Source organism: Rhea americana, unplaced genomic scaffold (genome assembly GCF_003343005.1).
Source record: "Rhea americana isolate MKP2758 unplaced genomic scaffold, rheAme1 scaffold_86, whole genome shotgun sequence".
Classification (NCBI taxonomy): Eukaryota; Metazoa; Chordata; class Aves; order Rheiformes; family Rheidae; genus Rhea; species Rhea americana.
The window spans coordinates 1,476,348-1,491,715 of record NW_028187044.1 but is presented as its reverse complement, the minus strand read 5'-3'; the positions used below and the strand labels follow the sequence as shown (position 1 = coordinate 1,491,715).

General features: G+C 35.4%; 1 protein-coding gene across 3 annotated transcripts in view; it reads left to right on the top strand.

The window, feature by feature from the left end:
• Positions 1 to 15,368, top strand: part of PARG (poly(ADP-ribose) glycohydrolase) — a 76,815-nt gene that overhangs the window by 2,988 nt on the left and 58,459 nt on the right. For 2 of the 3 annotated variants that reach the window (XM_085323683.1, XM_085323685.1), the window contains exons 3-7: positions 1,085 to 2,083; positions 5,374 to 5,560; positions 6,826 to 6,948; positions 8,125 to 8,208; positions 10,496 to 10,570. In XM_085323683.1, the coding sequence (XP_085179809.1) occupies positions 1,085 to 2,083; positions 5,374 to 5,560; positions 6,826 to 6,948; positions 8,125 to 8,208; positions 10,496 to 10,570 (1,468 nt within the window). The remainder of the gene's footprint in view (positions 1 to 1,084; positions 2,084 to 5,373; positions 5,561 to 6,825; positions 6,949 to 8,124; positions 8,209 to 10,495; positions 10,571 to 15,368) is intronic. The other variant, XM_085323684.1, reaches the window with a different exon arrangement.

Genomic DNA, 15,368 nt, shown 5'->3' with positions numbered 1-15,368 from the left:
TTCATGGAGAGAAGGAATGCCTTCAGAAATGCATTAAGACGCTCAGTTGCTGGATTTAGGATTACATGGTGATCAGGAATTCTCTTATTTATCGCAAATGGCAGACTGGGCAATGACCAGACAAACAGTTTAACATGTTTTGTTTGTGTAAATTATATACAATACTGTAATAATACATTCTGTAGAAGGTTTTTTCAGTGATATGTTCACCAAGAGCAGGTAGATTTCTTTTAAGATTCATATAGCATCTAAGTATTTTTCCTCATCAATAAACTTGTACAAAAATCAGTATGCAAACTTGATAGGACTTTCCCATGTCTCTTGAAAAGTTTAAGTTGGTTGTCCTTAATTGTTAGGAAACATTTTCCCATTCTTTGTGTAATTCTTAGTACAGAACAAGTTAATTTTAATAATCTTTAATTTCTTAATAATTTAAATAATTACAATTTAATAATAATTCAAAATTTAATTTTTGTTATCAGTTCTAAACATACTCCAGTGTTATACCTATGTATGGTGATTTTTGTTAGCGTATGACTTTTCAAGAGTAAGGAAATAGCATGATGTTTTTGAGACTATTGGATTATTCTGTATCCTGCTCTTCTAAAGGTGAATCTGAAGCAATAGCTACAAAACAACAGAGTTCTTTACTCTTGCTGTTCTTAACTAATTAAAAAGAAAGTTAAGGAGGACTTTTCATGATTTCTAACTTTTTTTTCATTTGGAGAAARTACCTGAATAATGAACTTTAAGCTAATAGAGGCATAGCTTAATACAGTTTTGGAAGTTTAGACAGAACTTAGATTTGAACATAAGGATAATGAATCACTGGACTATATTACTAAGGTAAGCAACTGAGTCCTCATTCCTTGAAGCCTTTAAATGGAAATACAYTATTACTGAAATATATTTCCCATTTCAGTAAAACTCATCAGTGCTGGTATTGCTCAATTAGCAGACATGATGGAGTTTCTATTGTATGTTTATAATCATTCTCTGTCTTAAAAAAAAAAAAAGAAAGAAAAGAAAAGAAAAAAGATTTCATTTGGAGATAGTATTAAGTTCTGTTACTTCTCTTCTACAGCTTACAAAGCAAAATTAATAATAATACTGAAGCAAATCTCAAGATGACTTCCATTAAAAAAGACAACTTTTGTGAGCATGATGTGAGAAAGCTAGAGAATATTTGTCAGCAAAATTATCCAAAACTATCTGTGGAAGTTGGTACACAGCATGCAAATTTGCCTCAGACAGGCAGCATGTATAACTGGGAGGCTGGAGGTGTGTGTAAAGATCCAGTCTTGGACACAGAGCCTGTGAAAGGGACCCAGTCTGGAGACCTCTTTAGAAATGCCAACATTGATCAGATGCACAAAACTGGCAAACAGGCTCAAAGACACTGTGAAGAAAACAGTGACAATTGGACTCAAAGGAAATTATTGTCAGGCCGGTCTTTGAAAATGGGAAATACAAAACTTTCCTCAAAAGACACCGAGACTGATGGACAAGTGGCTTCGTGCAATTCACAGAAGCTTAAGAGTTGCAATTCTGTTGATGTAGTCTGTTTGATGAGYGAACAAGAGGAAGGGGATGTAGTTCCAGAAAGCCCGCTTTCAGATGCTGGTTGTGATGCTGGCRTATCTGATCTTGGAGGTCCTGGAAGACTGAGCAAATGTCGGAGTAGTTCTGGGGATTCTCCTGCTTTTGAGAAAGAAAGTGAACCAGAGTCACCAATGGACGTAGATAATTCTAAAAATAGCTGTCATGGATCAGAGGCCGATGAAGAAACAAGTCCATTTTTTGATGAGAGAGAGGAGATTAATATGTCAAAATCCATAAACCAGTCTTCCAGAATTCGATGCATGGATGCTGAACTGGAGTCAAGAAAGTCACGGTTTTCTACCAAGGGTTGTGAAGGCTTTGAAGGAACAGACAATCCTGTCAAAGAGGATGGTCTGCATACAAAGTCACCTGGGATCTCTCCTGTTCTGTTGTCAGAATGCAAAGGTGCAAAACAGGGTGGGAAGAAAGACTCCAAAATCACCTCTCATTTCATAAGGATACCAAAAATTGAGGAGAAAAGGTAATGTTCTGTTTGTTCATCTGTATTTTCTCACTTTCTTTTAATTCTCAGCGATTGCACTTTGGATGCTGGATTTTGCAAAATATATGCTAAGAAATGAAGACAACTTTGCTGCAAGCTTGAAATAACTATTTTTAATGGGACTACATTTTTAAAGGATGTATTTTTTTCTACTGCAATTTTTTAAATCATTGGAATTATGCTCAATGTGGAAAGTTGWTTTTGTTTATGAAAGAAGTGGTTTAGGACCGTGGCATTTTTAATGCTTGAAAACAAATGGTAGTACAGGGAGTGATTTGCAAAATGTAGATTTAGCATTCATTGCTTCCTTTAGAATATTTGAGGAAACTAGTGTTTTCTTAGTTTTTATTGTTTTGCCATGTTTTTAAAAGTGCTGAGTCAATTTTGTTGCAAAAACAGTGATATTGATGCTTTGATTGAGATCAGCATGAAAAAATTCCCTTTTCAAAGAAATTGTATAGATGTTCATGAAGGTTTTTGTTTTTTATTCATATTTTGGGAGAAAGGAGGAAATAGTGATTAGACACTACAGCATAAAACAGAATGACCTGAGACTCCATATGCTAGAGGTTGTAAAGGACAAAAGGGTAATCTCTGCCTCAAAGAGCTTAGATTTCAGCAGGAGACTGAGAAAGTGAGGGAGAACTACTTAGTGGGTGTAATAAACAATTATCTCTGTCTAATGTCTCCTCTCAGGCCTTAAAGTAGGACAAGAGGGTAGTTTTTCACACATTTGCTGAGAGCTGCCTCCAGATGTGAGGAGCACCACAAAACATACTGATGAAAGAAATAACAAGAGGGTGACAAAGGGTGGGAAGCTTGCATATGAAAATCTTAAGAGATGAGTAGGTTGGGAATGGATTTGGAAAGCAAGGAAAAACAGTAGCTTCTGGGGAGGAAAAGTAGTGATGGAGCACTGGCTAAAAGTAGTATGGAAAAGATTATCATGAAGTTTAAAATGATGGATTAAGTGAATATTCTTTCCATTAGTTTAAATTAATTGCTGTTGTAAAAGTACAGCAGAGGTTGGGGCAGACTTGCAGTTGTCAATGCTAGAGAAAAGTGTGTTAAAATACTTACATGTTTGAGAAGGGAAACTGATGCAAAGTTTTACTGTATGGATAAATGGGAATATTAGTGGGGCTTTACAGAATAATTAGTAAGGTGAAGTATGAGGCTGCAGGGAGATGTTCTGGTGTTAATAAGATGATGTGGGAGTTTTATACTTCACTGCCAGGCAAAATAGTGAAATTGTCTATAGTGCTTCAGAGATCAGTTAGAAAATCTTAAAGCTCTCCTCTGAATTTTAGGTAGACCAGGTCTGCAGCAGATAAGAGTAGCAGAAATCTTAACTGGAGGAGAAAGAAACAGGGCTGTATTAAACTGATCTCAGTCATCAGTAAAGTCATGCTAATGTGACTATGCCGTTTGCATATGATCAGCCAAAGTTTGGACATTATCTGCACCTGAAGATACTGGTGTACACAGAGACGCAGCAAACAGGTTGGACATCTTTATCCAGGAGATGGAGTAAGCTTGCTAAGGAGCTTAGAGATCTAAACTATACCTCAAAGTGTAGGCTTTTATCTTATTTTGTGTTTTTCTCTGAGAACCTTCTCTTTTGAATGAGAAACATTTGGTATGTCACATCAAACACATAGCTAAGCTGTAGAAACAACCAAATCTGTAGGAACAGTTGTAACTGCTATGTAGGGACTCTTASCTGCTGCAGTCAGATTGTGTGGTTACAGTCCAGCAGAAAAAGAGTTGGTAAGTTCTCCTCAAGAAGGAATAGTAGTGACACTAYGTGAAATGCTGAGAACGGACAGCAGYGCAGCAAGTGTATTCAGTGTGACGTGCTGAACACCAGAATATGCGTTTATTTGAAACCTGGGCCTACTTTTGCTTTTTTGCAGTAGGGGAGGGAGGAGTGAAGTTTGGAATGGACTGTCATGTCCCTTCATGTTAATTTCCRGGTAACATTTTTGCCTCCAGTGTCAACTTACAAGGATACAAAGTTTATTACACATTTGAAAAAGTTGCATCTACACATCATATTGCAACATAAAAGCAGTCTTATCTAGAAACATGGTGAAGGTTAAGAGGCCTTCCCAGTATTTTTATTTTCTGATATCAAAGCAAAACATGAGGAACAAAAAAAAGTATAAAAATAGTGTTGTGTGGATTAYGTACTTAGCTTTGAAAATGTTTTCTCATGTTTGAATCTTTAAAGGAAAAAAATTATTGCAGCCATTGCAAGTGTTTTGTACCATTTGAAATGGAGAGGATGTAGGTTTCATTTTTTTCTAAATACAAATAAAAAATTTTGACACATTCTCTCTGAAAGTGCAAAATTTTCAATAGGTTTCACAGATTCTTGATGCCATTACTGCATAATCTTATTGCTAAAACTTCTACTTGGATCCGATTTGTATTTCCATTATAGACCTCCTTTTGGTTGCTGGATTAAAAAAAGGGAGGGAAGAGGAGGTCTACTTTTTTTTTAAGCCGATGTAGAACAAGAGTCTCCCTTCTCTGTTCTGGACAGACTTGTTTGTTAGGCAGTTCGTGTGCATTTGCTGTGGGTTTTCATCAGGTTCAAWTTTTTTTTCCCAAAATATTTCAGATCAACAATCAAACATATTTCTTTAGAAGAGGGTAAGTTCATCTGCTCTTGCGCGCATTTGAAATTTGCAGGTGTCACTACAAGTTTTTATCTGACATGAAAAATTCARCTGAGAAAAGGTAATCAAGAGTTTAATTTTAGTTTTTAGTTTGTATGTATGTGTACACGTGTGTGTGCGCGTGTGTGTGCACGGGCGTACATGTTTCTGTTTTGTTTTGTTTTTTGTTTTCCTAACTCAGAATTGATAAAAGACTCTAGAGAGGATCCTGACAAATGCAGACCAGTGGCTCTGACTTCTGTCCCTGGTAAAGTCTCTAATAAGGAATAGGATCATGGATAAACAGAGTCTAGGAAAGAGGTAGCATGGCTCCACAGAGGAGAACCCTGCCTTGTTAACCTACTGCGTTTTGTAGGTGTTTCTGAGCATGTAGAAAAAGGGAATTTCAGTGGGATGAGGGGAAGAGGCTGGAGTTAGTGGTGGGATTTCCCCCTCCCCCCCCCCCAAATAAACCTTTGGCCTGCGGCTGCAGCAAGGCTCGCACAGAGGCTGACAGGATTATAAACTTAACCCAGAAGTGGAAATCCCATGCATTTGTCTGCTGTGTTTTTCAGCTGAAATGAAATGTTTAATTATATTTAACAGCAGGAAAGAAAAATGTGAATTCAAACCTCAGAGGCTGGGAAGGAAGATTCCTAAATATATGCCACCTCCTCTTCCAACTAATAAGAAATGGTTTGGGACGCCGATTGAAGATATGAGAAGAATGCCTTTGTGTGCAGCCCGTCTTCCRCATTTGCGACCTTCAGCTAATCACACAGTAACCATCAGAGTACGATTATTCGACGTACTACTTGAAAGCCTTTTTTTTTTTTTTTTTACTGAGTTGATATTCGTTAATAAGAAATTAATGCAATCCTGCCATGCATTAGCAGGTTGCAGAAAACTTTCTTTGCTGCTCCTTGCTATCAGACTGGGGCAACTGATTTTGCTGAAAGTTGACTTGTCTTCTGATACATAGAATTGGGATATTAAGATCCAGAGGAAATGTAATAGTGGTTTTACAGCCTCTGGCCTGTTAGAGAGAAGTATATTCATACTTCCTGGTATGATTTGTAAACTGTGGGACTTAGTCTGCAAGTAAAATTTGTACTTAAAAGTGTTCTATTTTTAATATATCTATATTTGAATTTGAGATATATAGTAGGTTCAGGGTATATATTAAAAAAAAGACTATGAATGAAGAGGAGTTGGTAGCAATTTTAGCACTGAATTTTAGATCGAATCTGACATGTATGTCTTTATTCCTTTGGAGTAATGTATAGTAGAATTATTGTTGAAAGAAAATGTGTGACCAGAAACCTGTGAGGTCCTGGACAAATCCCAAACAAAATAAAGTGCTCTAAGTTTTAATAAATGCAAATTTCAAAGAAAACAGTGCTACCAGAAAGCCATGTAACAGATTAGGTCTTCAAGAACATTGTATTATTTATTTTTTAWCATTTCCTCATATTTTATGGAGTAAGTTTAAACTATTGCTTAATCTATAATAACTTACCATTCTGTTCATTATTAGTTTAAAAGATGTTATTTATGTACTTGGCTATGGTTCCTTTTCAAACTATATTTTGAATACTTTGGTGAAAATATTTTGATTAAGTAGCTACTTCTTAACTTTATAAATGAGGATATCTAACTGATAATTAGACATGAAAATAGTTGCACATATTGCCTTATTTTTGTGCACATAAAGAGYTCAAATAGCAAGGTGGTGTTCTTTTCAGCAAGTTTAAGACTTGAGAGGATCTTTAATTCTGTAGTTTTTACCTCCTGTCTGAAGCCATAGAACTCCTATCAGTAACCTCAGTGAGCAGTTGTTTTTGTTTTTAAGTTGTGGTGTGTGTTGTTCTGGATTTAAAGAAATGGAAAAATCCATTGCACTGTTTTTTTGATGTCTAGCTTCCCCCTCTTAAAAAGCGGTGACTGCAGATGAGAGCTTTTTGTGTAATTATGTGCTTGTGCTTTCTGTTCYTTTGTTCCATATAAAATTTCAAAGGTGAAACTTTGAACTTCTTTCTCTCTACCCCTGGGTTGTAGGTAGACCTCTTGAGGGAAGGAGAGGTACCTAAACCTTTTCCAACGCACTACAAAGATTTGTGGGACAACAAACATGTTAAAATGCCCTGCTCGGAACAGAATTTATACCCTATAGAGGATGAGGTAAGATAACAGTGCTTACRGTTGTGCAATAAAATGTTTGTGTTTAGATATGTATCTAAGTATACATTTAAATGCACGCATGCACGCACATATATACACACGCACACACATGTACTCACATACATATATATGAATTGTATGTTTGGAATTGGAAGACCTGACAGATAGACATRTCTGGTCTGAAAAGCTGGATTCTGAGAAATGATGCTTCAGACAGAGGGAAGGTTTGTTTTTTTTTCTTCTAGTAGTTATTTTATCTAGCCATTTAGGTGATTTGTAGAGGATTCACAAATATGAATGAAATTAGCCAAATTCTAACTGTAATACTCTGTCAGGTGTTACTGATTGAAAKATATGTGACTTTACTGTTCTGCTAAAATGATGGCAGAAAGATTATAGAGTTGGCCTTGCATGGTTTGTTGTGTTTCTTGTCATGGCTTTAAGCATGCCTGCTGAAAGAGCTTAAAGGGCAGTGATTAAAGTATGTGTCCTGTGGTGAAAACTGTATTGGTGATACTTGAAGCTGGAATGGAGATTTTTATAGCCTCTRGGAACTACTCTCTCTCTTTTTTGTTTATCAGCTTTACAGGTGCAGTATTAAATGAATTCAGTTGATATTTCAATGATAAAGGGTTGATAAAATCTTTGTTGCAAGTTGAGCAAGACCTRCCCCTCAGTAGTCTCATAAATATCATGTAATTGCTTGAAATAGGCACTAGGACTTCCTATTGAGAAAAAATATTATGGGATGTTTTAAATTGGGTTGATGGAAGAGTGAGGCATAGTGGTCTGCTGTTGTGATCAGTGTCCTTAATTTTCTTAATATTACATTTTTTAAAGTTAGTTTGATTTATATTCCAAGCAGTGGATTTCATAAACTGTGGTAATGTTGTATGTGCAAAACCCACTTTCTTTATTCAGCCTGAGGAATAGTACTGCATGTGTGAAAAAGACAGCTTCAATTAAAAAGGAACTCTTTAGGAAAGTAAAATGAAACAGCGTAAAACTTTCAAAAAGTGCTTTATAGTAACTCAAAATACATCACTTATTTAAAAATAACCTCACAAATAAGATTATCCTTCTAAAATTTTGTAGCAAGGAAGAAAATTAGCACTAAATACGTCTTTCCGTTTTTGAATGTTTTCRGCTGACTTTTTGGGGGGTTTTATTTTAAAGAATGGTGATAGAACTGCTGGAAGTCGATGGGAACTAATCCAAACCGCCTTACTWAACAAATTTACCTGCTCACATGATTTGAAGGTAAGTTTGTCAATTTGAAACCAAGTCTGTATAAATATAAAGATAGAAATACTTTCAGGCTTTTCATGTGGTGCTGTTAATAAGTTCAGCTCAGTCCTATTTATTTCATCACTTAATCTGTGCTATTCAAGATATCCCCTAATAAGTTCTACAAATTCACTAGGTAAAGAAGATGTGAAACATCTTGTTTTTCTCTCAGTAATCACTTCTGGTTATGGTGGGTGTCTTTGAATGCTATTACAATTTAAAGGGCCTTACATTTGTTGAGAACTCTGGTTTACTGCCTCTATAAATAYAATAGCTGCTGAACAGCATTGTTAGATCTTGTGTTTAATGTTTTTAAGCTATATTTTTAAAACTAAATTTAAAAAGAAATACTGTTACCCTTTTGTGAAACTCAGATATGGAATTTCTGTTTTATTCTAACTTAGTTAATTTGTAGTTAATTTGTAACTGTAGTTAATTGAAAGAATTAGACAGAAGGATTAAAGATAGTACTTCTTGTGTTTTGGGGGGAATCTGTGGTCCTTTATTTTCCCATCTTCAGATTAGTCTAATTTAGAGTAACTCTATAGGCAGACAGAACAGTCTAGCTCTTATTTTTGAAAAAATAACTGCTCAAAGTTCTATATAACACACAGTAGTAGTAAAATAAATAAGGCATCCAGTAGTCAATTTTATAGAGAAGCTACTTCTGTTGTGGAGTGTACARAACTTTCACAAAACCATCATCTTTTGCAAGTGGCCAAAGGGTCACAAAAATAGAACTGTTCCGAAGCTGCTCTCAGTTCCAGTTTTGCATGTTAATTTCTTTGTGTTTGTCACCTTTATATCAAGAGAGATAAAATTTAAATATTTCTGCTGGCTATATAGATGGAAATATCCGCATGCTAACCTGCTTCATACTGGGGAGTAGTAGCGCTTCTTTTGAAAACTTGAAAGAAAGGTGGTCATTGGATGAGTATTTGTAAACTCAAAGAAATTCTAAATCTTTCTCGATCAGATGAATTATGAAACGTGTTCCTTGCTGAAGTCTTAACACTGGTATCTGATTCAGTGTCAGATAATGATTCTTACTACTTGGTAGCTTGCCAGAGACAGATTGTGTCATGTTTATTCAGTGAAAAGAGACTAGTATTAACTGTATTAAGTGAAAGAACTGTATTTTAATTTCTGTGGCTTGCTTGATGCATTTTCTCATTACTAGGCTGCTTAGACTARTAAGTAGTACAGTGATGGCTAGGCAAAAAAGCCAAAGTTCAGACTGTCCTAAATGTTGGCACTGATTTTCTTTGGTGTTATTAAAATAAATTATACTTTATAAGTGTATACAAARCTATTTGTCCAGCAGGAGCAGCTGGGTTTTGGTAAATGTAGCACCTAGACTTTTTTATAAAAAGAATTGTAGGGATATAGGCAGGTGAAAATAAGGTTGGCTTCTCCTGAGTGAATCTGACACAAGAACTGTTCTCACAAGTGTATGTCATTACATTTGAAAGAATTCAGGCTGCTGGGGAAAAAAACGTCTTTATATTTTGAGGCTAATATTCTATTGATAACTCTGACAATTCTCCCCAACTCTTGACTTTTCCACCAGGATTTAATGATTTGAGATTTGGAGCAACTTAAAATTGATCTTACAGTTTTACTAGGAATAATGCAATTTAGTTTACACCTGAAAGGCAGGGAAGGAGGAGGATGGGGAAGCTACAGACACTTTAAAGGAACTGTTAGTGCTTCTTTCCCCTTCCTTCCCTTCACCCCAAGCAACTAATCAAACTTTCTTTGATGATATTATTTTATTTAGTATTAAATTTTCTTGAGAATTCTTTAAACTGGTTCTTGGTGTGCAAGGGCCAAGTTAAATTTGTTGTGCTTCCAAYTCTTTAACTGGTAAAACTTCTACCATATTGCAGAARGGTGCTTTTCTTTCTTCTCCCCCCCCCCYTTTTTTCTCCTCTTTTCTCTTTCCTGTCTCCGTTTTTAAAGACAGCAGGGGTGTGTGTAGGAATGCTTATGCTGTRTGTTAKAGGCAGATCCAAGGAAACCTTGTCTTGTTTTGTGTTAGGAGGAAACTGTAAACCATAGCTTTTTCGCTATTGAATTTAAAATAGGGGATTTATTAACACGGGGTTGTGCCATGTGAGTACAGTTGAATGTATTTTGATAGGCTCTGTGACAGGTTTTAGCCACTAGATGGTACTGTTCCTTCAAAAAGGAAATTTCATAAATTAAATCCTTTTTCTTCTGTGTCTCAAAGCTTTATTTTGCTGTGTTCCTTCCTTAGGAGGCCATACTGAGATACAATGTTGCTTATGCCAAGAAATGGGACTTCACAGCTCTTACTGACTTTTGTGATAAGGTAAACRAAGTTGATTTGATATAAGAAAAAAAGGTAAAATCTGAAGAATTGTACTTTGTTTATGTATCTTGAATTGCTTTTCACTTCATTTCCTCTTTCAGGGGTGAAGGTCTGCCTATTGCAATAAAAATCTATATGAATAATTATTTGGCTGATAACTTCGGTTGAAATGGTTATTATGCTTTAGAGACTAGATTTGTTTTAAATCTTATGCAGCTAACTTGAGTGTTTCAGTAACAGCTAAAGTTACTGAAGGTAAGAAGGTGAGGTACACTTCCAGTGTAGTTGTTTCTTGTTTTAGAAAATGTTGCTGTTCTTTTAAAAAACAAACAGTAACTTTAATGCTACATTGTAGTGGTGTTTGTAGAGACTGTGCTTTGCTGGTCTAGCAGTAAAATTTTACCATATACTAAGATGATAAATTTAAATCCTGGAGCCCTTTAAAGATTGGGATCATTGTTGTATTTTCGTATTTCCTTCCTGGAAAAGGATTGGCTTGGGGGAGAATAGCAGATGACAAATGGGCGTTGGACTATTCTTAATGTACTCCTGGTTGACGATCACAAACTGTAGCAATTAGTATGGGAAATTAAATGAGATGCAATGCAAAGTTGCCCCCCACAACTCAGAAATGTTTTTAAAAACAAGTGTGCTTTTTATGTTGGGAGGTTTGCTAAATTGTGTTAAAATATAGTGGAAACTAAATTTGAAGCGAATTTTTGTTGTGTCTGTTTTAAACGGGTGTCAGCTTGATTCATGCAAGCAGAAAATTGTTCTTTCTGTTGTCTTTTCCCTTTGGTTTAAGGACTAGTATTTTACATAAAGGGTTTTGTTTTAGATTCAACAGAATACTGGTATTCCTGGAGGAAAGCAGCTATAAAAATTCTTGTGGCTTCATGTTTGCCAGCTATGAGAGCTACTGCATTGGTCTGTCCTGGTGATTTAGTGCTTCCTTCTCTCATCTGCAATCTCTTTCTTCTTGAGACTGTAATGATAGAGGTTGTGGACATTTGGCTATTTTGCTACTGTTGATTCTTGTATGACCTGTATCAGATTTAACTGGTTCGTTTAACTGGCCTTGAACTGATCCCTTTTATATTATCCAAAAAAAAAAAAAGTTTGCAAATTATAAAAATGTTTTGAAGTATAAGCAAGCTATTTGTTCAAAAACATTACTCAAGAGTGCACCTGGGTGACACCCTTTTGTTGCAAACACATCAGAGCTTGCCATGAGGCATTCACATAACACTTTTGGGAATTCAGAACCTGAGATTGGATTCAGAGATTATCAGTCATGGGGAATAAATAATATCACTTTGCATCAAGAGGAGAGGAACAGTAGGAAAAKAAACTGTATTAGGCATCAGTCTTTCACTGAGGGTTAAAAGGCAGTTTTTGTCACCTAGGAGTGATGAATGATTTGTGAAATTCTCAGATGAAAGGAAGAAAGCTGTTCCAAAATATTTTCTTAAACTGAGGTAAAATGTACAGAACTATATTTAAAAAACAAATAGTGAAGACTGGGAACTGGTGAACTACCAGAACAGAACTCTACTCTGAATTAACTTATTCAATATGTTGATCTCAGTGAAAAGAACATGTGGAGAAGGGAACAGCTTAGAGAGAAGTTTAAATCTATTCTATCATTAAGGGATGTGAGAACTTTGAGTTTTGTAAATTAGCAAGGCATCTGCTTTCAGAGGCTTTGCACAATGTATTTGTGGTCTGCTTAAGTGAGTGTCTGTTGAGTGAAAAGTTCAGATCCACTGTGGAAATGACTTAAATATAACAGCTATAGCAAAGTATGGCTTTTGAAGTTTACTGTGTTTGGGAGCTAATGATTATGGATTTGCCACCAGCTTATGTTTTCCCTTATGTCYTCTGTTTTTTAGAGGAACAGGGGAAGCATTTTGGGTGACTTTTGCTCAGCAGAAGTTGAGGGGATTGCATGATAGGAAAACTGGCTTTGAGTAATCAAGCTGAAGGGAGGAGAAGCTCAGTAGAGAGTTTCATTTCAGAAGGAATGAGAAATATATATTTTAAAGTGATTAAACAGTTTCTTTCAGCCTCARATCTGTTTCTATTCTTGGATACTATTGACCTGGGTACTATGCTCTTAATCAACAATTCTATGGACTGTTTTAGGAAGGAACCGAGTCTGCACATCTAATGGTGTCCATTTTAGTGATTCATTTGTGACCGTTGTATTTGGGTATTACTTTGATATGTCTATGTTTGTTAAATTAAAAAGCATAATTTGGTGTTTTTTCTTTTGATTCTGGACACAAGTCACCTCATCTATTGCTAAATGCTTTCATATCAGTGGGTTTCTCTTGCGTTGTATTTCCCATTTTAGGTAGTTTCGTTTCAAAATATGCACTCAAAATAGTCGCTCTTCAAAACCCTACTTGTAAGATTCAAATCAATCTCCTTGTAATAACAGTAATTACCAGTTTCTGGGACTTTTTTTTAAGTTTATTTTCCTAACTAAAGGAAAGCAAATACATACTGTATGACCCATGACTTGCTCTGTATAACTATAGGTCACTTCTTTCATGGTTCTGATATTGTCACATACATGTTTCTTACTGACTGCTAGGTGATATGAGGAGGGCAAGATATAAAAAGACCCTTCCTTGTAAGACTGATGGTATGCAAATGATTCACTTCTATTTTTTGTAATCCTGTGCTGGATACAGATACTTAATTTTGAAGCTGTCTTGATAATTTGCTGAAGAAAAGTAATTAATAAAATGGTGGTTTTATCTGTTTGGGTTGACTTTTCTGTCTTGCTGAAATTCTTTAAGTAGTAAGATTTATCAGGCTTGTTGATGTGATTATCAAAAAGGCTTGGTGATTTTGCATAGGCTGTGTCACTTGGTGACTGTGGCATCACCTGGTTATAAGGGTAACATAAGAGCTGTGGTTCTTGGATAGCAGCAAGAGCTTAACTAACAGTGCACTGAAGCAGAGGGACAAATGCATATTGAAGAAAACAAAAACACCCCCCCCAAACACACATATGTAGAGTAGTTCCTAGATTCCACTGATATCCCCAGTGCTTGGCATAAAACTGAAAATTGTTGTCTTTTTGTAACCYTGATTTCCCTATGCCCTCCCAGGTATGTTTTCTTACCGTGAGCAGTATACTAAAGGAAAGGTTACAAAGGTAGCTCTGTTGTAGACATCTACCTCAAACAGAAGCAGATGTTTGTTTCTTCACTTAAAGTCCTGTTCTGTACTTAATCTTCCACACAGCAGATAAGAGGAGGATTATGTGGAACAAATTGAATATAATGAATTGCTTCAGGAGAGACAACTTAAATTTTGCAGGCCAGTTCAATTCTGTCATGTAAATAGATAATAACTTGATGCCTTGAATTACCTGAGCAACACTAGGCTAAAACTTCAGTTGTATTTAATAACATTTTGAGGAAGAACTGTCATTTGAAAAACTTACCGAGTTAGAAGAGCTACARTGTTGCAGTTACCAATGAAATAATGGTTGCCTTTTATATTAGTTCTTGCTGAGAAGACATCCTGGCACAGAAGTAAACTATTTGACTTGACTGCTTTTGAAGCATCTCGATATAATAATGCATTTCAGTTTTATCTGATGTTTCCGTTCATGTTTTCCCTGATCATTGTGAATGTGTAATTTGACTTAATTAAACTACAGACTTTTCACAGTTGTGTACCTAATTGTACAGTTGTTGCGCAGGCCCTGATCTTTTTGTGGGGGTCTTTGGGATGATGTAATAAAACCCATAAGTAGCTACATTTCTTTAAAATGCTAACCAGAGTTATAATCAGGAACTATCTTAAAAGAGTCTGTAAGTACTTAAAGTAGTAGATGCAAATTGGTTAACTTTTAAAATAATTTTAAAATTACTTCTTAGTGCATGCTTCAGCCTTGTAAAAGTCTCCTTTTAGCTTATAGCAGTCTGCTTTTTTTGACACTCAAGACATGAAGTACAGCTGAATAGTACATCTRTTTATGCTTTAAACACAGGTTTATGTTAGGTTCTCAAAGCTAGAGTGTAAAAAGTGTCAAGCCAGTGTGTCATGCTTATGTCTTTGGTAGAAGGTATGGTAGTTTAAAATAAACTTCCACCTCTTGCCTGAACTTACTCAGTTCTGTTTAAAAAACAAACAAACAAAATCCCTGTCTGTTAGGAAATGATGGGTGTTTTTCTGTCATTAACAAGGAAAAGATTTGGAAAAGGAAATACTAATCCATGTAAAGCAATATATGACAGTGGATTTAGTTATATTACTAGCATTTAAAAAAAAAGGTGAATGTATTTAAGTATGCCATATYCTTTTATCTCTGATTTAGGAAGTTGAAAACAGTGCTGACCTCAAGTACAGGTATCTATTATTTTTGCATCTTATGTATTAATACTGTTCTTCCTTTTTGCCAGCTACTGAAAGTACCAGAAACTAATATACCATCTTTATGACTCTCTTGTGTAGCATTCCAGTAAATTAAATCCAAAATATTTGCCAAATAATTCGTATTCTCAGTGAATCAACACACTTCAGTGATTTTTCACAAGAATGTGACAAATTACTCTATCATCTGCTTATATATTCAAGGTGTTTTGAGAGGCTTACCTGCAAGAAARGTTTTGATTTTGATTTTTATCACATTCCTGTTATATTGCTGGAAAGTTTTTAATTTGGCAGTATTTTTTTTTTAATATGGAGATTTGGTTTTCTAGGAAACAGTTGTTTCTTGTTTTATGTACAGCTTTGAAACTTAAAACAATTTTCAGCATGATACCTTCTCAGAACA